Source organism: Centruroides sculpturatus, unplaced genomic scaffold (assembly GCF_000671375.1).
Source record: "Centruroides sculpturatus isolate CEXI.00-Female unplaced genomic scaffold, Cexi_2.0 scaffold827, whole genome shotgun sequence".
Lineage (NCBI taxonomy): Eukaryota > Metazoa > Arthropoda > Arachnida > Scorpiones > Buthidae > Centruroides > Centruroides sculpturatus.
The window spans coordinates 194958-220341 of record NW_019385127.1 but is presented as its reverse complement, the minus strand read 5'-3'; the positions used below and the strand labels follow the sequence as shown (position 1 = coordinate 220341).

The window sequence follows — 25384 nt, the reverse complement described above, 5'->3', positions numbered from 1 at the left end:
GATAATGCCAAACTCTAGAAACATAAATATGATCTAGAACTCTTTGAAATCTTTGAACTCTGAGTCTTTGAAACCGATTATGAAATCCAATTAAAGTATTTTTAAACATCGTATTAAAATTATGTAAGCAGACCTACTTTATATTAAAATAACTGTAAAAAAATTTTTTAAATATTAAATTTCATTAAAAAGTAAAGAATCCCTTAGTAATAAACGAATTTTTTTATTGCTTTTAAAGAAAATTATTTGTATTTTGAATTCATATAATTTAGAATGCAATTAAATTTTCTTAAACCGGTATAATAGTATTAATTCAATATATTTACATATAAAATCATAACAATTTTATTTGGTTGTTGCGTAAATGATTTTGTTGTTAAATTAGTGTATCATAAATAAACAAACAAATGTCTAATAATAACAAACTTTTTAAATAATGAAATATCATTTTAAAAGGATAACATTTTTATTTAGAAAATAATTATTTTAAAAGAGTGAAAATTTACCACTCGTAAACTTAATTTTTTTTCATCTACGTGAATGTTCAACAGAAGCATAAAAATAAATTTTTTGTCTTGTTATAGTGAATTTATGCAAATTTAAATATAAATCGTATGAATTAATTACTTATTTATATAATTCTATATTAAATTCGAGTTTGTTGTAGCTTGATAACCAACTGAAATCTAGATTCTTTAAAGTGTTATTTTATGTAGCTCCAGTTAGAAGTTTTCTTATTATTTAATAACAAATTGACTATTAAAATTTTTATTTATGTCATATAATACAGAGCAGTGATGGCAAACTACAGAAACATAGCCTTCGGTTAATGAAACATCTGTTGTTTATTTAACGATTATTTTTCTATCTTTGGTTAATAATCAGTGGACTTTAAGATTTGTCGCGACCTCTTTACGATCTCGTCTTCACACTAAATAATTATGCAAGTTTTGAAATCTATGAATTACTTTTAAAATAATTTATAAAAACCTAATACTTTCTAAACATTCAATGTGAATACGTAGAAATCGTCGCAGTGGTAAGGCAATGATCCGGGAATCACAGGTTCGCCATCACTAATATAGGGAATAATTTAAAATAAATTCAATTTATTCGTGTTTGTAAATAATATACAGTATTATGACAGATCCTCATTAATGGTAAATATTGAGTAACCGGTCATTGGGACAATCATTTAAAACTAAAACAGCATTAAATATTTACAAACGAAGTATGTAATGAAACCAATTTTTTGTTTCTTGTTCTCTTTAATTCAACAACAACACTTAAGGCACATGAGCGATCTCAGCTAGAAGGCCAATACATAATCACGTGACTTCCGCGCGATTCTCACGGTTGATATCCACTACGAGATTCGCACTTCATTTGTACGCTATCTGCTAAAAAGAAAGGAGATTAAATCAAAAATAGATGACAGCGACGCGATCATCTTATCGATATATCTGTTTACATGGAAAAAAGAAAAACAAAGCACTGATTATTATTTTTTTTTCGTTTATCATCTTTCGCCTTTAATCAAAAATTTCCGGAAAATTGCGAACAGAAGACGTTTATTATATTTAAATACTTTGATAGATAATATATCGATTAATAATTATAGATCTATCGATAACTTTTTAAACTATCAATTAGTGTTGTAACGAATAGTATATTCGGCCAGGAGCGTGGCCGAATAGCCGAATATTCTGCCAAACTATTCGGCTTGATTAACGCACGTACGAAAATTGGCGCGCAAACCGCATTATGGCAAGGACCCTGCTCTCTATTAGCCCGCTGTCACTACGCTTCGCCAATCGCGTTAATTCTTGACAGTTGTAGCCGACAGACAAGAGTGTCATGGAAGTATGTGATAAATGATGATATCAAATGACCTACACGTGTAAATAACGGAAAAAGAACAGAGAAGGACCGCGAAGTGAATATGTGAAAATAAATATGAAATTGAGTTGATAACATAATCGAACAAGTCGAGGCAGCTTATTGGCACGAAATTCGCGCCCGTCAATGCCAAACAATTGCTATCATAGACTTCGGAAAGCTAAATACTTGTAATGAAAGTCACTTAGCGTGCATGGGCGAAAGCCTGGGGCCGTTCGGGCTAGCAAGCTGTCTCGAATCTGTGAAATCATAACTGTGACTTATATCGACGTCCTATCTGTCTCTTTTCTCCGTTATCACCAAGCTTAGTCACGTAATTGTAAAATGGGAACTCTACGACGGAAAAGTGACGAATCGAAAGTATTGTGAGCGCGTATTATGATGTATGCACAGGCATACATGGATTACAGCGATAGAGGTAAGAGAAAGGGAAGAGCAAAGACGAGCGTTTAAAAAGAAGGATAGGCAGGGTCAGACCCTCAGATGTGCGACAATTCTCGAACGAATAGACGTGTACGTGTGCTTATCTTTGTAATTATAAATTGTGAATACATGTGACTAATATTATTTTCTATTTTATTTTGTGCATGTTACACGTTATAAATAAATATAAACAAACAACACTAACTCGATAACATTAAATCTAAATACCAAAATGACTAATTTACTGTGTTTTTGTTATTTATTACTCCTGTTTTTAGGTATTCGGTATTCGGCCGAATAGTGAAAAATCGGCCGAATAGGCCGAATACCGAATAGTAACCGAATATTCGTTACATCACTACTATCAATAGTTATGCTGTTGATACCCATCTTAATGCTTACAAAGTGTAATAATGGAAAAATGCTCTTTCTTCTGTTATTTTCAACACATTGATTAGCGTAATTTAGAAAATAATAATAATATAATATAATACCTGTTTACATTTAATTCCTGCCTAGCAGACTTAAAATCGAATTTTTCGACATTGCTTCTCATTGAAATTTTCATCCCTCTAGCTTGTCTTTCATTTTAAGGAAATTATAAGTCTGTCATAGTAAAATTAAAAAATAAGAATGGAACAGCGCTGTTATGCCCTACTTGATCAGATATTTGCTAATGAAAAATGACAGATCAAAGCTGCAACTATTAGAACCATTAGCAACATTACAAAAAATGGCTTGTAGTACTCTACTGCTTTGACAAATGGTATGAATGTTGGCAGAAGGTGCTTAAAGCAAATCTTCTTAAAACACTTGTATAATTAACGTAATAAAAATTATATTAAACGTTTGTTTTATCTTTTACTATACTCATGACAGGAATACTCACCACTATTGTCATTTTATTTTGGATCGTCATCCCCATAAACAACTGTACAAAATCATCCTGTTGAATCTAAAATTTTTTAAATGGAATTTAAGTAAAAAGAATTATGTATATGAAACCTATTTAAGTTATAATATGTCACAATAATACGACTCAAAAATATGTTGAATAGTATTTGATGAAGAAATAAAGTACATTTGTCTTATTTATTAATAAAATAACTAAGCAAAATAAACAGTTTAAGATACGAGTTGATGAATGTATTTTGTTACAATCGTTCAAAACCTGAATGTCCCCCACATTTTAAGGTGCAGTATTCATCTCTCAAATACCATCATCAAAGTTCTCAAAAATTAAACGGCAATGTAATACTCTCTGCGATAGACTATTTCCTAAATGAATTTACACTGAATTAATTACGTAGTAAAAACTTGAACATCGTTTACTCAAAACTTTGATTTTGTAATTCCATCCACTCGTCGAATGAACGAAGATATTATGCATCAAAGCATTTATAATTGAAGATATGACGTGTCTTCAAATCTAAGTGCTTTGAATTAAAGGTAAAGAAAAGTTTTAACTAAATTGTTCTTTTCTTTCCCTATCTTATGAGACTTTACTCTACTTTGAAAATATTAATTTCAGTCTAATGTTATTGAATCTGTCACAAGAAACTGTTCCGATTTAAGATATACTTTTGTGGCTAGATATATACAGTATGGTCACAGGAGGTTAAATCGTAAGGAGCTACAAATTGTCAGTGATAAAGATACGATATTGTCAGCTGCAAAGTTGCAGAACATGAGAAATACGTACTATTTTCTTTTAGTGCATTCCTAAATATTAAGTGTGAGCCCGAAATAGGCTGTAAAATTGGCAATACAGTATTCACAGAAGATCATTAAAAACAGACGATGAGCCTCATCTGTTTTCTGATAACATTTTTCTCATGTATCGTGGCCGGGTGATAAGCATCACCTCAAACGTTTTCATAGTGTTACAGAAAGACAGGTGCAAGCTGCGGCCGCATTGTTGGAAAATGCTGTGAACAATTCGTAAACTAGGTCGACCATCCTAGGTCAAACATTCTGCGGGAAGAACTGTGTATGCGAAGAGTCGTATCTCGATGGGTAAATACGGGTTCGGTCCTACGATCCGCAATTAAATGCCAGTTCACTAGTGGCGACATTGTGGATCCCAACGAGAAAAGAAATTTCGGCAGAACCCTACTAACTTCAAGACCATGATCTTTGCCGCGTTCAAATATGAAGGTCTTATCCTAACGCACGTAGTGCCACCAGGAGAAACCGTGACATTACTATGCAAACACATTACTATGTTCACTTCTTAAAACACAATCTACGATCAGTGCTACGTAAGAAACCTTGCCATTTTCTGAAGAATTCACCATTCATTTTTTGCATGAACTTTTCCATGTGCCTGCCTTAGTGAAGATCTGTTCGATAGATGGGGTTGGACCACCCTCCATTCTCTCAAGATTCCATGCGACTAATTTTTCTGTAAAATGAAGAAATTCGTTTCAAGATCATCTAGGACTCATATAGACAATAGACCGCTCTGTAGTAGCTGTCAACAGAAATCAGGCTGCTAACCGTATTGACCAACTTTCACATCAATGGGAACATGATTAACAACTCTGGTGTTAATCATGTTTATACATTCAAGGACTATAAACTGTGCACAGTTGTACTTCTAAGCTTTTCTTTGTAATAAATTAGTGATCATTACATATTTTTCAATCTTCGTATATGAATAAATATTCAATACTTTAATAATTCCTAAAAATAAATTAAATTATGTAAACTTACAACATAAATATGTAACAGAATTAAATAGTAACGGCAAATATATTAAAATATGAATACAGTAGGTGATCGGTTAACGAACAAATCGGATAACGAACACTTTCGGGAAAGATCTTTATGGTCGGACAACGAACACATGTTCGGATAACGAACACTTCACTGAAGAAACATTAAAAGAAGCTACAAGAAATAGCAAATACCGATTGATTTCCCTCGTCTTCGTGCAATGATTCGAAACTTTTCGGAGCTATACTGATCAGATAGTATTCCTCCGAACTTTGAAACTCTCCTTGTAATTCCAGCCTTTTATTTTTCTGACAGAAACAAATCTTTTATGGTATTCGCGAGACTGTCAGGCGGACGCTCGTTAAGTTTTGCGTGTTTTTATTTTCAAAAGGTGAGAGTATAGTAGCAAAGGTAGAGAGTGGACAGAAGATGTCTGATGTTGCTGGGCAGTATGACTTGAACAGGTCTACAGTAGGCAGAGTTCAATCTTATCTAAGAAAGATACTGTATAATCAAGAAGACTCGAGCATGTAATTTTATACATTTCTTGTGAAAAAACATTTCTTATTCAACGGTCATAAAAATTATTTCTATTAATGATGTCTCCAAAGTTCAACGAATTTTTCGCAGAAAAATAACTTATCAGAAATGGTCCGCCGTTTGGTGCGCTGCTCCGCGACAAAAACAAGCTTGAGCAATGGCGACGTCGAACGGTGCATACTCGGTAAGTAATCCTACAATTTTTTGTTTATAGCATAGTTTATACGGATTATTCCCNTTGTAAACTCTCTTCCTCGATCAAGTAGACTCTTATAATAATTCTCAACCACGGCCAAAGATTTAAAATGTTTATATAAATAAACGGGCATTTATTTTGTTAAATATGTGGTAGAGTGCATTGTTTTCGTTCTTGCTACTTCTTCCATCTGGAATCCGATCACTTACATACATGGCCGGTTGTTTCTTCACGGTCGCGTGAAGAAACAACCGGCCATAACGGTATCAGTCCTGATGTAGGCATCGTCGACGCGATGCCGATCCTAAGGTCATATTTATATATATCGACAGACACATGATTTCTACAATATTAAATATTTTTACTCTTTTTTTTCTTGTTAGAAGAAACAGGCGTCATAATAGAGTTCAAATAAAGCCCCTGTGAGGCCCACAATAGAGAAGTCCACAAAAAAAAAGAATCGATGTATCCGGGACAGAAATGAAAGGAAAAAAAATTATAATAAATAAATATAAAAATTATTAACTAGGAATTATGTTGATATGTTGACCATATTAGTGTTTATTTACTTGAGGAATGATTGATATTTTACTACGTAGATCCCGAAGACCGATTTTCTTAGTGTCGACTCCATCGATGGCATCAAAAAAGTATAAAATATTTTAATAGTCTGCTAAATAATAGTCTGCTAATAAATAGTCTGCTAATAGTCTTATTTTATAATTTAATAGTCTGCTAATAAATTACTAATGTGATATTATATTTTTGAGCAGTCTGATAGTCTTATTTTAACTTTGAAAAAGTACAGGTATATCAATAAGTGAATTCCTAAGTTGCTGATTTGATAGTTGGATGATTAAAACATTATACGTAATAAAACACGACTCAGTGTTTAGAGAGCCTATAATAAAAGAGTAGCCATATAAGGAACGCATTATTCTTCCAAACAACGTGTTAGCGAGATTGGAACGAAAACTTCGTGAATAAATTTATCGTCTCTACGTTTTTACAAACAATTAATTATTCAAATTAAAATTATTCGAAAGTTAGTGATATTAAGAATATATAGACAATACAGTATTTCGAATGACGATATATTGATCTTAAGTTTTTGAGTTTTATGCGTGTTGTTATATATGCATACTGATATTTGTTAGTTAAGTACGAAATTATTGTTTAGTTTAACTTAATTTACACTTTAATAATTTTTAGAGTATGACTGAATGTGCCACTTTCGGCTGCACAAATCGCAGCAAGAAAGGATTTTTTATGAAAGTTTTTCCAAAAGATCCTGCACGTCGTAAACTTTGGTAAACAAAGTGTAAACTAGAAAACTGGAAAGCAACCGAGAGCAGCTATTTATTTGTTTCGGTCATTTGTCACAGAGTTGATGACAAGGAAGCTTGCTCGCAGAGCTTCAATAAAAAGCTAGAAAAAGTCACATTATTTCAGGCATTATTTGATTATCCTTATCGTATAAGTAACATTCAAAAACCAAAATTAGTCAAATTAACTCCTTTGACTTCTAACTGACCAAATAATCTTTCTGATTCTGAGGACTAAATAAGAATATTGTCTAACGTATTTTAAATGCAATGTATCATATGTACAGGTACAACCAATTCAATACCATTGGGCTACCAGAATATTGTTCGAGTTTGCATAAAGTAGTATTTTGAAAAACACTAAGTTTTCAGACTTTTGTGTGATTTTATTTGTCTCATTTGTTAATTTTTTTCCAATAAGAAACATTCAATAATTAAATTCATTTGTTCTTTGTGGGACACCTGTATAATTTCATAAATTATTGTTTCGCGAAATATTAATTACATTTTGGTGATTTAGAAAATAGTAATTATCGACTTTATTGCAAAATAAAGAACTTTCTATTTTCTCACACGCACACACAACAACTCAATAAAATAAATTAAACACTATTTTCGATAATACGTCGATTAAATATTAGACACAGAAACAAAAATAATACGAATGCAAAAACATTCAGAACAGTTTAATTCTATTTTTACTTATTACGGTAAAGCAAATTTCTGCCAGAATACATATTTAATATTGAATTATATTTTGGATTAAGATTTACCTAATGAAATTCATAAACAAAAGTTGTATTAAATTATTTCAATTAAAGTCTGTTCTTTAACTTTTTAACTATTCTTTCATATTTTAAGATTCAGTTCATTTCGGCATTAAACCATTGTAAATATTTCTAAAATATATTATCTAAAAAAACCTTCTGATTACATTTCAGTAATGTTTATCATAGATGAATTTAATAGTTGAACTCACAAATGTTTAGACATTTCTAATTTTCTGTTTTACTTCATGTGCGGAAATACTTCTTGACACAATGTCTCTTTGAACAGGATTAAATAAAAAACATAATACCAGATCTACAAATGAATATACATTGAAGACAATCCACGGTTTTATAGTTTCGTTTGTTCAATCCTTTCTTTAGCGTAATATTTCTCTTTGGCAATTTTGAATAACTCATTCATTGAAGTTTTTCCTGTCTTTTTTACCAAATTATAAAAAGTACCGTTTACGTTCTTCAGTAATGCATACGGCGAGTCAAATTCTTGTAATTTTCCTACATCTAGTACCTGAAAATTTAAAATGTTTAATTTCTAACACGTATTTATTTTTATATTATTAAAAAAAATCTTACCATAACTCTATCCGAATCGATAATTGTGTTTAATCTGTGGGCTATTTTCAACACTGTACAAGATTTGAATCTCTCTCGAATTATTTTCTGTAGACAGGAATCGGTTCTTGATAGAAAATAAAATATACGTCATAATTGAAAATATTAATACCACTATATAAAACTGCTGTTATAACTGCAGTATAAAACTGCTGTTGCTATAAAGGCATTGCACACTAGACAAAAGTTTATAGTTACACTAGCATAATACGAACGAACCATACTTACTGTATATACTGGAATTAACGGAATGTACTGTGCAAATAATTATTAGACTATCAAAACACACCTTATGTTGCCGAGTTAATTTATTATATCAAACTAACGTTTTCAGCCTATTCAATAGGCCATCCTCAGGTTAAACCAGAACACGGCGTTCCAAAATAGAATACGTAAATTTCAATACAAAAATTAATAAGAACAGAAAATAAGAAAAGAACAGAAAAACTATATATGTATAAATATAAATATATAAAAGAAAAACCAAATCAGATATAATAATAAAAATAAAAATCCAGTAATAGTACCTTAAACAAACATTAACATTAAGAGATATTAAGGTATATTCATAAATATGAAATTGTAAACTAAGGCATAAATTAGGAGTTCATAAAAAACTTTTTGACTATATATTTCCATGCAGTGTACTTACTGCAACCAATTTCCGTTTGGGCTAAGTTGAGTATTGAATACCATATGTAGAGGTTAGATTTATTATTTAGGCTTTTTTATTAGACAGACGATGCTGAGGATATATACTTCTGATTGATTTGAAGAAAAGTCAAATTTCTGCATTTTATGAGGCAGAATTATCTGGAATTGAAATCGCTCAAAGAATTTTATGTTCCAAGTGTGCTGTGAATCTGACAAATCCTACAACCAGTCAACAAGAACAGGACGAAACAAATAAACATCTCATAGGAAAATGCATTATTTCATGGAGCTCACATCAAACTGTAGCATAGTGTGAGAATATTATGGTAAACTCTCACTGAAAAGCTCATTAAATTTTATTTTGTTTTAATATTTAAATTGGATTCGTTTCAAATGATTTATACGCCGAATGTTTTATCATAAGAACCCAAGTCTCTCCGCCTCGGAATTATTTTAATAAAACTTTAATATCGTGAGGTAATTACCATTACCTGGTGTGAATTGCCTTTCTTACCTGGTGTAAAGAAAAGACCGGGAAGATCTTAGGACTTACGGTAACTTTTAAATTTATCATTATTTTCATCCAATGACAGAGTGAGCGAGTCTTACCGACTTGTCGCCGATAACTGATAGATCGTTCCTATTGAACGCGGCTTCTCACATCTGTATTGCACAATGAAGCGCTTTTCAAAAGACACTAGACCAGCGGTTCCCAAAGGGTGCGCCGCGGTTCCCTAGCAATGTTCCCTCTAAGCTGCGCGGCTGCGCAGCCGCGCAGCTTAGAGGGAACATTGCTCCCTAGGGCAGCGCGGCTTTCTCTTAGGGGTGCCACGTAACTCTGCAGAACTACCATATATTGATCTTTAATAACTCTGGAATGTACCGTAGAGCACAATAATAAACACTCTTCGAACACCTCATCGAATATAGTAGTCTCAGATATTTAAAAATGCATTTATTAAATGCCTTTGTTATTAACCAGATCTTATAGAAGAGTAACTAATATATTTCCTTACAGCATGTAAGCAAATACAGTTACTCTTCTATAAGATCTGGTTAATAACAAAGGCATTTAATATGATTTCTATTACCACAAATTAGTTACACATGTTATTAACACATGTTACAAATTAGTTAACTTGCCAAAAGTGGTTTTCCTTGTATGGGTGTTTTGAAAAACAAGGCGGTTTCATCCACCACTCTGTTTCTAAAGTAACTATGACGTGTCTTCTTTTCCTGATTGCTTAAGCTAAAACTACAAGCGACAAAGATAATGCTCTACAACTAACAAAGCCACCAGAACTTCAGTGCGTACCATGCAGACAGTCTCAGAAGAGGAAGAAAAACAAAACAAAGTAAACACGAAGACGACACTGCAGACAGTAGACGTCAAATTACAAACACCTCCTATAGACAACAGGAAATGAAAACCTTCTGTTGAAATACATGCATTCAACAGTTTATCTTTACACAGCAAAACACCAATTAACATAAACTGATCAGTTATTTACGTCTTAATTCGATACTAGTCATAAAACGATAACTTATATATAAAGAGAAATGATTGTGTTCGCTATGCACTCCTAGACCGTTCTACCAATTGCTACGAAACTCGGCATTACGTTAACATACTAGTAGCTTAAATAATTTCGTACAAATCAACCGATAATATTGAATTAATCTCTACAAATATCAATTAACTAGCAGATGAGCGGGTGTTGCTTGGACAAAAAGTAACGTTAGCGACAATTAAGATTATTAGATTATAGCCAATCTTACCCGTTTTCACGGGTGCAAAAATTAAGTTCACCCTGTTCCGAGACTAATTGGACTAATTAAAAAATTATTAGAAAGTCTAAAAACACGTTCGATTTTCCACAAAAACGCAAAAAACCGCATCTATAATAGTACAGTAGAAGCCGAGTTCTTCAGGGTAATCTATAATCCTCTCCCTCTCCCCCCGCGGGGGAATATTTCGAAAAATCCCTTCTTAGTGTACATTCTCATAATGTATTCTAACTGTGCACCAATTTCAACTTCCAACTCCTAATTGTTTAGGCTCTGCGTTTATTATTATTATTATTGTTATCATCATCATCAACCCATCTAGATTATTTACGTAGATTTCTACCTACGACCGACTTACTAGCTTTACATATAGAGCCGTCTATTATAAAAATAAATTAAAAATAATATAGTAATTATAATTCATACAAAAAATATATTATTTAAAATAAACAAATAATATATTCAGTTAATTCGCAAGTGTATAATTGACGTTCTATATCGTTAATGTGATTGGTAGCACGTGACCAACACGAATGTTAAGTCCAACCTGTTACACTGTAACAAACTGTATATAAGTGTTTGGTTTTGCACATTCCTCTATATTTTTTCCTGTACATCAGTGTAGGATCTGTAACAGTTATACGAAATTACCTGTTTCTTCATTGAAATTGCATTCAATATTTTGGACTTATTGCACATTATGTTTCATTGCAGATTCCTAGAGCGTGTAAATTTAAGCACTCTGCAAATCGGGCATCTTAATACTGGCTTAATATCAATCTGAATATCCAGCAATCTTACAACGACTTCATCTACGCTAGGAAACTTTACTACCGTTTTACATGTTAAAGATGGGAAATGATATATTACGACTCGGTTGACAGATATTTATGCTTAATTTTATGATATAAATGTTAAATTTGGAAAGTATTATGAGTAAAATAAGTCTATATTTCATTAACAATAATACTGTAGTTGAAAAAATTACAAACCGAAATACAAAGTGAGTAGCGCAAATATCTAACAGTTTGGAAAAAGTTATAATAATTTATACGCAACACAAATTACAAACAAAAATAACTTATGTTTAAAATTAGATAATATTTTCTATTTCATGTATTCTAACTTTTTATCAATGTTGGACGTTGCTTCGTCCATGACGAGAATTTTATTCTGGCGAAGAATGGTTCTGGCCAGACAAATTAACTGTCTTTCTCCCACGCTGAAATTTCGCCCTCCTTCTGTTAAATGTGTATCCAATCCTCCAGGTAATTTACTAATAACTTCTTTTAACTGTACCTTTAATTCGGATGTTTTTGAAAGTAAATACAAGATAAATAAGTTTAATCATTGAAAGAATTAGAATGAAAATCAGAGAGCGAATTGAAATATTTATTTAATTCTAACCTCTTCTATGACTTTCCACAGCGTTTCTTCCGAATATTCATTGAAAGGATCGATGTTTCTTCGAAGAGGACCGGTAAACAACATCGGATCCTAAAACATATGCATACGCTGTATTAGTTACTTGAATTTTACAATTCATTTTTATATTAAATAACGTGCGTTACAGTTAGGAAAAAGTAGGCTAAATATTAAAGTACGTTATTTCAATAATTAGCCTATAATACACACGATGCGAATTTCAGTAACAAATATGCGATGTTGTGATTATCTCTTTTCATTAATTTTATTCAAACATTTTCAATACGTTTGAACTTCAATTAATTCAGAAGGAAGTTACCATATCTCACTGTTCGAAATTTGAATTGTCCCGGAAATGATTTCATTACTTTTGATTCTGTAATTAGCTTAATATCCCGAGAAAACCTTTGTCTTGCACCAAATGATTATCATGTCTGTTAAAACTTAGCCGTTCAGTGATTTCGACTCTCCTCGAGAAATGTTTTTTTTACGTGAAACTTGGAAAACACCTAAAAAATCTCTATCATTCTTAAGTTTTCAACTAGTAACACTTAAACTGTAAGCTCTTTGCAATGTACAAATACGTTTTCAGAAAAAATATGGCGCATCACAGAAGCCACAAGCCTGTTCGTAAGAAAAAATTGAAAGGAAATTGCATAGGCATAACTATTGCAAGCATACTAAGTATGATTCCACACAATATTAATTTAAGGTATGTACAGTTTATCTTTACAACAATATCATTTCTTATATTTTCTGCTTTTTCTTGTTTTTCGACAATATGCAACTTCTCCTAATGTGAAAGAGACCGCTGTGTTTGCTCGAGGCAGCGTGTCTTGTTATGTATCGCAGCGTGACAAAAATATAAAACAATTTTGTGCTTAGATTTTTCACGAAAATCAGCAATATGAGAATGAAAACTTTCACTTCTGTATCATACGCTAGACGATAAAAAGAAGGAAAATTTAAAATAAACTTTTGATACATCTATGGTGCAAATCCTACCTTATTATAACAGTAATTTGATGATTAAATATAAAATCATCCTCACCACATTAACAACATACCACATTAGCCATCGTGAAAACGATGGCTAATGTGGTACTGTGGTAATGTGCACGATGTAATTTCATCAAGGTTTCACTTCAGCACGATAAGGTGCAGCTTCACCAGGAGACTATCACCCNTTATTAACTAGGAATTATGTTGATATGTTGACCATATTAGTGTTTATTTACTTGAGGAATGATTGATATTTTACTACGTAGATCCCGAAGACCGATTTTCTTAGTGTCGACTCCATCGATGGTGATTGTTCCCGTTGGCTCTGTCATGCGAAATAACGAAGCAATTATAGAACTCTTTCCTGCTCCTGTTCTTCCAACAATTCCTATCTGCAATTAGTAAATAAAAAAACTATTTTAAACAGTAATTACTAACAATACTCTTCTAGTTTGCAAATATTTTACCTTTTCTCCAGAATGAATACGGAAAGATAAATTCATTAAAACGATGTTTTTATCCTTGGAGTATTGTAAAGAAACATTATCGAAATGAATTTCTCCTTTTTGTGGCCAGTCTGCGGGGGGTCGTTTATCGGGTGAACTTTCGTACGAGGCTTCTGATTTCAATTTGCTGTATTTCAGAATGCGCTTTACCGAGTTCATCTGGAAAATTTACTTTTTATGAAGTAACACAACGTATGATATTTGTTGACGTAACGATAATTTGTTGACGAATCTCAGATGATATTATCCGCGATTCTATATTATGACGAGATTATATTATGTATAGAACTAATTATATGTAATGAACTAATTATTGAAATGTTTTTATATGAAGAAGTGTGGTAAGCATCGTTTGCATTTACTTTCCTTCAGCCTAAATAAATTTTATTCTTATTAAACCGTTATAACTTTTATGTACTGATATACACTTAAAATTTACTTTTTGTTTCTTAAAATTTGTATGAATTAAATTAAAATTTTATAAATTTTCAAACGTGGAAAATGTTACTTTCCTTTAGGATGTAAACTTTTCCTATAACATTTTTAATATGATAGTATCCGTAGATCCCGAAGACCGATTTCCTTAGTACATTTACAAGTAATTACAGTGAAACCTCGCTTAACAAACACCTCGCATAACAAACAAAACATATTGTAAAAATGACTCGCTTAACCAGCGATGTTTCGCATAACGAGTGACGAGTAGAGGAAAATTTAATGACCAATTTCAAATTAATTTCCAGAAATGTCTAAATTAAAAATTAATTATTCATAATTATTAAATTTAACACGAGACGGCAGCTTAACTGCCTACCTCTAGTCAAATTAATTAATTTCTAATATTTATGGTAATTATAGCGTTTACATAGCCAAAGAAATTCCTATCTACAATTATTAAATAATAGAAACGATATTCCTTTCTTAGCCTTGATTCAATTTGTATATGTTGGACAGAATAGTAAAACGATGAGCCTTCAAGATTTATTTTCAGGTATATTTAAAAGATCATTACAGAAAGAATTTAAATGAAATGAGTCATTTCATATTGCTATCTAAAGGAATCAATAATGTGGAAAAACTAAACAGATATCGTGGAATTTGCTGATTACATTGATTCTCTTTAGTCGTTTATGATTCGATTTCGGGTTTATTTTGATGTGTTTTTCAAACACTAAAATAAATATAATATGCGACAATTTGCATTAAAATTTAATAAGATTAGAACATAAAGAATAAGGGAATAGTGCCGTTAAATTGGGTTTAGAGGATAACGATAGAACGAATGATTCTTATTATATTTGTCAACTTGGACATAAATTATTAATAGGACAGTCCTATTAATAATTTATGTCCAAGTTGACATCCATCTAGAGTGAACACCTTGAACTTGAATAAGTGAACTTGAAAAATTCGCGTTCTACGTTGAGAGAGAGAACTTACATATAAGGTTCTATATACCTGTTCAGGAATCTATCTGAGATGAATCGAAGGACTGTTGGTGTTCACTTAAATGGAGTTCTCTTGGATGGAAGGAGTTCATTTTCGAGGGTGTCAGTTTAAAGGAGTTCACTTTGAAGAAGTCATTGTAAAGCATACAATGACTTCTTCAAAGTGAACTCCTTTAAACTGACACCCTCGAAAATGAACTCCTTCCATCCAAGAGAACTCCATTTAAGTGAACACCAACAGTCCTTCGATTCATCTCAGATAGATTCCTGAACAGGTATATAGAACCTTATATGTAAGTTCTCTCTCTCAACGTAGAACGCGAATTTTTAAATCGGTTAAGTCGTAAACTCAACCTTTACTTTAAATGTTAATCTTTTGTGTAATTAGCTTAATAAACAGAAATTGTTATTGTTTAATTTGTGTTTGGTGCACTCCCTCAATCCGTTCCATCTCTCGTGTCGGATCTAAGCGCCTACAAACGCGACCGCTCGCGCGAACAAGACGAAATTGCGGCCATTTAGGTTTCTGTGTCTACCCTAAAAACACAGTGGTCAGTCCTGATAAACTTGTCATTGCAGTCTTCGCCGACGCGATGTCGACCTTTCGGTCTAGTGGTGCCAAAGCATGAGGGGGCGCTTCGCGCACTGTCACATTTAATATACGAGAGGCAGTCAAAAAGTTACCTTAATTTACCTACAGTTAGAAAATGTAATACAAGATAAAATTATGCATTGCTTTGGCGGGAAGCTCAGCATGTCCTTTTGCAGCGTGAGTGCAATTTGCTCGTGCAAGTTTTTAGACTTGTTAGACGTGACTGCTTATCATTCGGCGCATGTCCCAGTTCGAGCAGCGTACAAACATCAATTACATGTGCAAATTGGGGAAAACTGTTGCAGAGATGCTGTCACCCCTGTAGCAAGTTTACGGTAATAAGGCACTGAAGAAATTTGCAGTATACGACTGGTTTGGCAGGTTTAAAAACGGACATGAGATGTTGGAGGATGACGAATGCAGCGGGAGACCTTCAACATGCAGAGGTGAAAAAAAAACATTGAAAAAGTTCGAGAACTAATTAAAAATGATCGAAGAATAATCATCGCTGAGTTGGAGCGGCCCCGACAAGTGGTGTGGACAGTAGTTTCTCCATAACAACGAAACACCGAGTCACATCGCATGTTGTGCAGTAATTCCTGCCAACAAAAGTATTCCTGTCATCACCCAGTCACCTTACTCTCCAAATAATGCTTCCAGTGACTTTTCGTTATTCCCTACTCTCAAGATATGCCTCAAAGGGATGCGTTTCGCAAGCAGGGAGGACATCATATCGAATACTACAGCCCAACTCCGGAACATTCCAAAGAAAGCATTCCACGCCTGCTTTCAACGATAGCAGGATCGATGGAACAAGTGTGTTTGTGCGGGAGGAGCCTACTTTTAAGGTGATTAGGTCTGCGTTGCCATATCTCGCACCACTACAGCGCAGGATCACAATTCCGGGAACTTTTTGACTGCTCCTCGTATATAGGATAGAATAGTAAGAAAACGTGTGTTGTATGGTCATAAGACAATTCTCTCTTGCAAAAAGTTTATCTTGCTCGAAAAATTGGTCCGATAAAGCAATTGGCTATTCGTCTGATATTTAGATTAACTATCCGGTTGGTTAGATACACAATACCTGAAATTCCATTTCAGATGTATATCCAATAAGGAGTTGAAAATATACAATTATTATTATTCCGTAATTCAATACAAGTCCAATTTGGCTTCCTGCGTCATCTAAAGCCGCAAATATAAATTCAAAACTAACCATATTATAAACTGTATACGTTTAAATACAGTCACTCACCTGAATTATTTGAAACACCAAAAATAATAACAGTAATAATTAGATTTATGAAACAAATTATGTGACCGTATACGGAAATCCATCGATTCAAAGACAAATAAAGAAACCACGTTGAAGTGTGCTTATCCTGATACTTATTAAACATAGATTTAAATTTGGTTTCAGCGTTAAATGCTCTAATTGTCGTCAGTCCGTAAAGAGATACACTCAGATGAGAAAATACTGGACTTCTCACTGTCAAAAGAAATTTGTATATATAATTCAAGTATTTTACGAAGTTTCTAATATAGAATTCAATTATTTAACTTTTACATATAATAATTATTAACTTATTAAACTTAAAAAAGCACCAGAAAATATTTACCTATATCTAAGAAACTACTAATCAGAATTGCATAGAATTTAAATGCAAGCAGAACATTGTACTATTTATGTAAAACAACAACTGAAAAATAAGACATTTCTCTAATTTATATCAAGCCATAGCAACAAGAAAAAGTAGTAAACATTGTGCTAAATCTTTTTTGCAGAAAAAATTGACCAATATATCAGTTGGTTGGTTTCTGCACGGACACATTTCACAGCAAGTGCTTACGCTTGTTAACACAATGACAAAGAGCATTGTTGGGCGTAAAGTCTACTCATGATCAAAAGTATATTGAAGCTACCGAAGAGTTCTCGGTGGAGGCTAACTAGATGGAGTTTGTCAACTGCAGCATCCCATTATTCTACGAATTTTAATTTGTAGATCGTTCTACGTAACGAATATGTTCACTACCAAAAATACAGAAACCACTCGCATGATTTTCTTTTGAGAAATCTTTATTTTTATGAAACGCAAAGACACTTCAACACAAAGTTGTGGCACCATTGTTGGGGCACCGTGTCTAATGAGATTTTATTTAAAACCTTTTACATTATTAATTGTTATAAAATGTCAAAATGCTTAATTTTCAGAGTAGAAATAAGGTTTTTGAAAAATTGAAAATGCTAATAACGATCAAAATTTGCAATAAGTCTGTCCCCTCTCCAGGCAAGATATACGACCCCGTTAACTCCCTCTCCTTCGACCTTTAATCACCAAACTAGCATTAATGCCTCCTTCGTACAAATTACCATATCAAATTTTGTTTTTTAATCTTTACCTTATTCCTAGAAGTTACACAACCAGTCAATTGTTGCAAAGTACAGTACATGTTGGGTTGTCTTAATCATTATTTGATTGGAAAAAAATGTAGAATGCAGTAATTTCGACTTGCTGTAGTACTTTACAATTGGAACTGCAGTTCTATGCGCAATAACATCTGAGATAACTTACCTTCTGTGTTTAGAGATGGGGAAATTTATAAATGCAACAATAAACTGCCCATGCTCGTTTATTCATAAAAGCAAGCATTGCATAAAGCTTAGTTTATTCTAAATATTATCCTGACTCGCTTATTAGGACACATCTTGTTTACTTCCCACTAATTTTGTACACAAAAGAAATTTCTCGCTACAATGCTGTGATGTGCTACTTCTAAAGTTTCATTTTCTTTGTTAAAATTAAATGTTTTAAGAAATTGTAAAGTGAATTTGTGTTTGACTTCAACGGTTTAAATAATGTTTTAAGCATTACAATAAATTTACTGTATGCCTAATTGGTTAAACTGTCTTTTCTTAAAAACGATATAATTTTGAGCTGTCTTGAAACAAAATGTTTGTAATTCACAACTGTCATTTGTCTTTTGGAAAATTACACATTTATACAGGTTTTTTTAAGATATCATTACAGTAGACCCCCTATAAAACAAGTTCATATAATTCGGATTCGTATATAACGGCGAAAAAATTGCGACCGTATTCGTATAAACAGGCTAAAAGAGACTCGTATAATTCCGTAAAACGTCATCGCCGACTCGTGTCGCGACAGGATTGGTCGAATCTAGACCAATAGCGAATATTGCACAAACCGTTGAGTTTAAACGAGCAGCGGACCTACTAAAAACCATTTATTATTTAACGTCCATAAAAATTATATTTATATTAATGATGTCTCCAAAGTTTAGCAAATTTTTCGCAGAAAAATAATTTATCAGGAAACGCGCGCCCCAGTGCGATGCTCCGCTCCACGACGAAAACAAGCTTAAGCAATGGCTTTGTCGAACGGTGCACACTCGGTAAGTAATCCTACAATTTTTTGTTTATAGCATAGTTTATATGGATTATTCCCAAAAAATTATACATATTTTGGAAATGTTGAGTCGAAGTAGTCTAGAATCGATTAATTTTATGGAAGAAAACCTTTCAAACAGCCGTAGTCCGTAAACTGCATACGTGCCGGGCTGTGATTGGCTCATGTATTTAAGAACTCGTAATGCATGAATTTCATAAAGAACGGAACGTCTCTACAGTGTTATAGGGGGATCGACTGTACATCTGAACTTGCAGAAATACCTGTGACTTGTTATAACGTTTTATGGAAATACATTAAATCTGTTTATTTAAATCAAAGATAATCCACTTTTTTAAGCATAGTGGTGAAAAATCCGGAGGATGACCTAAAAATTTGTAATTATATACAGTATTTACATTAAGTAATATTTTAAAATTGACTACAATAAATAAACACATTATAAATTACAATTTATTCAATTATTCTGTAAAATTTTTTATAAATGTTTTAAAACTTTACTTGTAATTTAACCTGTTTTTTTCTTTATGTAAGCGATTGTCTGGCAGTTGTCAATAACAAAAATAAAAAAACACTGGATTTAATAATCTCCAAGAAATAAAGTTCTGACAGAAGTAAAACCTTTTCCTTATGTAGAGAATTAATACAACTTTTGTCAGATGATTTTTAAGAAACTGTTTAGCTTATGAAATCAAATAACTGTTTTGATTCTTTTGCATTGTCACTCGGCAGCTTAAAATCGATTGTTTATCGAGTCATCACTCCTGTTCACAAATTTCATCGCCAATGTTCTACATGCAATTAAGTTAAATACAGTACAATAAACTCTTATATATTCGAAACACTTACATTTTCCTTCCAAATGTTTTACGCTTTTCAACACTCGGCTAAAGATTGTCCACAAAGCACAGAATATTACTAAAAGGACAGCAATCATTAGAAATAGATAAGGACAGAGTATTGCTTGAAGAACACACATGCCGACAACAAGAAAAGCTATCTAAAATAAAAAAATATATATAAATTGCTAATAAATAATAAATAATTCGAGATGTTAAAATTTAGATTTTATAAGTAAACTAATTCTACCACTGCGTTTAAAGTGGCATCTCTGTAAAGTAATGCATACAGGTGTCTAATAGGTCTGGAACTATAGTTGTTATGTACATGTCTGTTTTTTAGCAGTGGCATGGAGATTAACAAAAAAATTAATTTAAATAATTTTTATGGTAAAGACTCTCCATCAGTGAGAAGTTAAAAATTTTTCCTTTTCTTATATTTTCTTAGGTGTGTATATCATTTTTCTTACGGGATTTTTCCTGTATTTTGTAACAATAAATAAAGAAATGAAGAGTGTAACTAGCTTCATCCAGAGAACTGTGTGTCTCTATTCAGAGGCCTAGATGCAATGCGTTAAATCTTCAACTACTTCTCATTCATTGCGGGTTTTGCAGATAAAAATTATTCTGAAATTTGAATGATAACTATTTCTTTTTTTTTATTAATCTCCATGTTTTTTCTAAAAGAATAGACAATAATCAGCGTAATTACTATGGTTCCAGACTCACGATAGATTCTATATTATATTTCTTTTACTAAATATACGAGTCAATCTCTTCTGACATGAGTAAAAATACGAAAAAATTCATTTATTTCTCATCACATTTATTAAATTATAGTCGACCCTCTATAACACTGTTGATTATTTCATTTTATATGAATTCCATGTTGTACGAGTTACTTAGATTTTACAAATACGTGAGCCGTTTACAGCCTGGCACACGTACTGTACAGTATTTGTAAAATCTAAGTGACTCGTACAACATGGAATTCATATAAAATGGAATAATCAAAGTGTTATAGGGGGTCGACTGTATATAATTCTGTTAAAAACTATTCCAAGAGCTTATATACAATAAATCCCTGCTAACTACAAATAGAATGCAGAATTTTTGTGGTTACGACTGTCCGAGTTGTCATCGTGTTCGGACAATACGAAAATCAGGAAAGATGATATAGAATGTATTTTTATCATCATCTGTACACAGAAGTTTTACTGAGCTGAGATCATCTGTTGAATTTATTATAATAGGAAAAGTTTTAGGAGAATAGAATGTACAGGAATGTGCAGTAACATAATGCACGTTATCCCAGAAGAAAACACTTCATAATTTAATTTTTCTATTCTTAAGAAATTGTAAATTAATGTTTGAAAAAATTTGTCCGAATTAGGTAGCACAATTTTACTGTATTGAGATTTTCATTTTATAGTCGTACGAAATACCGGTATTTTAATTTTCAAAATTTCGAAACTCAAATTTTTTTTCTACTCTTTCCGCCCTATAAAAAACTATACGCCCTTCTAATTAAGTCCAATTCAAAAAATTTTTGGGATTTCTCGTCTTCTTCAGATTCGCTCCCGATTTCTCAGATGTCGTGTTGACACGTTAATCGGTCTTGCACTTGGTCGTTAGTCAAATATCAAAACGAAAAATATACGATTTTGAGTATTTTTATAATCACTCACTCATATAAGAGGAATTCCCGGTTACTGCGATACGTTTGCTCAGCACTTGCAAATGGAAAATCACACACCTTAAAACAGATAATGGTAGACTTTCAAAACGCTTATGAGAAATTTCTGTCCTTCTACCCCAAAATCAAGTATTGTTCTTTCCGATTTGCATTTGGACTATTGCAATGTCAAATGAAAGATTTGATAACGATGGCGAAGTTCAGAAAGATGTAAGGCAAAACTTTAGAAGAATGGCGCTCTTTTTATTCAACAGGACAAACAAAAACTTGTTTCAGCTGCAAAATGAAAGGAAAATTACAGAAAAACAAGGTAAGACCTGGAATGACCTATATAGTACCGAGACGTGGGCAATTACAAGAGCCCGGGAAAAGATGGATACAACGGACATGACAGTGTTGAGATGGATGTGTGGTGTGACGAAGAACAGAACTAGAAATGATTTTATCAAAGAAACAGTCAAAATGGATCCTATAAATAAGACGCAGGAAAAAAGAAAAATATACAAAGGTTTGGTCATCACTGACTTAGTAACTTATGAGAACCGAGGGGGTTAGTTGTCCCCACTTACCGGCGGCTCTGTCAGAGGATGGCTTTATAGGAGGGTAAAATGAAATGAGTGGGAAGGTTAATGAGTAAGTTGACAGGTTCCCAAATAAATACACAGGTTAAACAATAATAACACGTTTAATAAACAACTATAAAATTGTACATATCAAAGCGAAAGTGAAGAGCTACAAAAATTCTATTCTACTTCGCGACAATGATTCGTCTTTCTTATGTAACATCTAATTTCTATTCTCTAAGTTAAATTAAGAGACGAGAGAGAGACCTCTCGAATAGAGACTTCTCAGAGAGAGAGTGTACAAATAGATATCCAAAAAAATACCTCTAAGTTCCCGATCCGTAATATGGGTCGTTGGTAAAAACGTTCCTGGATCGTCACGGCAGTTATGGCGAGGTAGCGACGGATAGGGTGGCGGGATGTGTCAGTCGATGTTCGCCCTGGAGATGTCCGCCTTGGAACTGTCCGCCTTGTAAATGTCCGCCCTGTGGACTGCGTCCAAGCCCTCTTTATACTATTTTTGAGGGGGTGAGAACTATGACATCATTAATGATTTATACGCACACCTGTTCGTGTGATGTCTGGGTCTAGCTAGTACGGACCACTGGCACAGAGAAGTTTGTTTAATTTATTGATATCGGTGTCTAGAAGATATGATTTTATAATATAAATTTCTGTAGGTTTGACAGCTCTCATCCATAAATTAACATTCAGCTGCCAATAATTTCTTTAAACTGGTCAACAAGCTAGATATTGTTTATATCAAACGTCGCGTTTGACTACGACTGAGTCGATTTATTGCTGTAACCACGTGTCACGTGCAACCAAAGAGAGGATAGGAAACATCTCTTATTCCTATCTTGTTGATATTAACGTCTATAGAATTACCGTTAAACAAATGGAGGAGATTTCTTTCATTGATATTTTAACATTCCTTTTTTTCTTATTCGAGTAGAGCGTCTCGGTCATTGACCGCAGAAGCCCCCCCTTTTCCCTTTACACCTAATCACGAGGTTTATTAGAGGGGTGATACTGTTATAAAACAAAATGGTTTCGGACCTTTACACTTAACACGCGATGTTTATGTTAAAAATTAGATTACAGTGCTTATTTCACTTTTTATATATTATATTTGTGTAAACAAAACACCATACGTGTTTTGTTAAACATTTAAGAGGAATGGTAAACAAAACACCATACGTGTTTTGTTTACCATTCCTCTTAAATGTTCATTGCATTTTATAATTTAAATCTATATATTCAAAATTAACTTACTCTTATCACAAGGAAAGTAAAGAAAGGTAACAAATTATCCATGGAACTAACATCTTTGGAAAACCGAATTAAGATTTTTCCTAGAAAATATGTAAACGAGAAATATTAATTAAATTAAATATTTATGTAAAACATATTTATTCCAATATAATTATTATTAATTTTTTTACAAACTTAAAGTAAAAATAAAAACCATATATTGTAACTTTTTATAATCAACAGAAGATGGCATTGATATCGATCAACCGTTCAAATCATTCACTTTGAAGGAGAATTCGACAATGGTCTTTGGTTACACTCGTGTTATACGTGCATAATACATTATTTGTATCTTATCTGTTTAGTTATGGTTTTTATAGTAACGAACAAAAAACTGTCAAAAAATAAAGATTATTAAGAATTAGAGGTAACGTTTTATTTTGTATTTTAGTAACATCATTAAATTTCTGGTTGCCAGCAAAACTAAGGAAGTTATTGAAAGATTAACGTGTTCTCTCGTATGACGAAGTTCAAGTAGTTATCACGTGACATGACGATTTTCCATTACTTTTAAATAATCTTTTAACTAATACAAGTTTTAATGATTTAAAAATGTTCTGGCTGTTATGTACATATCTAACAAGGAAAACGTGTCGAATTTGACCCTGCGTAGTTTGAGACCTTTTGCCTATCACTGTATCTAGATACAAACTTTGTTTACCCTTTTCTTCTTCTTCGTCCTTAATCCAGTGATGCTAGGTATTCAGCTGTCTTGTCCATCCACATCTTTCTGGGTCTTGTCTTAGGTCTTCTTTCCTCATCATCTTCTCTAATACTAACTTTGGTTTTCTATTTTCTTCCTTTCTCTTGTTATGTTTAAACCATCTCAGTCTAATTTCTTTTATTTTCTCAACTAAATTTTCCATTTCTGTTCTTTATCTTATTTCTTTATTCATTATAATGTCTCTTCTTGTCTTACTCAGCATGCAATGTATAATTGATAAAGGACTTTTTTACATTTGAGTGACATTTTTTTTCAAGATCAAATTACTGATAGAAGCCATCAGCTTGCTGTATTCTTCTACTTATTTCTTTGCTCAACTTTCTGTTTTATGATATTTCTGTTCATAGGTATCTGAAGCTGTCAACATCCTCTAATAATTCTTCATTTAGTTTAATTTCTCTTCTCCTCTTTTGAGTTCTCCTACCTTCAGATTTTGTCTATATAAAATGACAAACTGTTTCTCTTTCTCTCTCTCACGAAAACCAGGACACTCTCACCCTGACCTAATTTCACATCCCTGTTGTTAATTCCTACACTTGATCTGCACGAGAGTTTTTGTACTTAGGGTACGTTCGTTAAGTCGAACGAGTTAAACGCGTTATACTACGTTCGCACACAATCCACGACTCACTTCTATCTCGATTTACCTACAATCTGGATTGTGACTGTCGCTAGTCGAACGTCGTGCTGTTCGCACAGGCAGTCCGCTCGAGAAGAACCTGGCTATTACACGCGATGATAAAACTGACGTAACTACGCGGTAAGTCACAAACACCAACAAACAAAATGGAAGTTTTGGTTAGAAATAAATACTTTTTTTTTGCCATACATATAATAATAGACAGATGTCGTCGTCTCTCCAGATGTCTTTTTTATTTCTCTGTCGATAGCCCGACACGTGTTC

General features: G+C 32.7%; 1 protein-coding gene across 5 annotated transcripts in view; it reads right to left on the bottom strand.

The window, feature by feature from the left end:
- Positions 1-7777: 7777 nt before the first annotated feature.
- The window catches only part of LOC111635156 (multidrug resistance-associated protein 4-like), a 54749-nt gene continuing 37142 nt past the window's right edge, over positions 7778-25384 (bottom strand). For 2 of the 5 annotated variants that reach the window (XM_023380024.1, XM_023380023.1), the window contains exons 18-27: positions 23718-23797; positions 20194-20344; positions 17172-17405; positions 17001-17101; positions 13838-14035; positions 13607-13762; positions 12351-12440; positions 12070-12242; positions 8463-8568; positions 7781-8397 (exon numbers count right to left, since the gene is read on the bottom strand). In XM_023380024.1, coding sequence (XP_023235792.1) covers positions 8221-8397; positions 8463-8568; positions 12070-12242; positions 12351-12440; positions 13607-13762; positions 13838-14035; positions 17001-17101; positions 17172-17405; positions 20194-20344; positions 23718-23797 — 1466 coding nt within the window. In that variant the 3' untranslated portion in view covers positions 7781-8220. Of the gene's footprint in view, positions 8398-8462; positions 8569-12069; positions 12243-12350; positions 12441-13606; positions 13763-13837; positions 14036-17000; positions 17102-17171; positions 17406-20193; positions 20345-23717; positions 23798-25384 lie in introns of all 5 variants that reach the window. The other 3 variants (XR_002758342.1, XM_023380026.1, XM_023380025.1) reach the window with 3 other exon arrangements.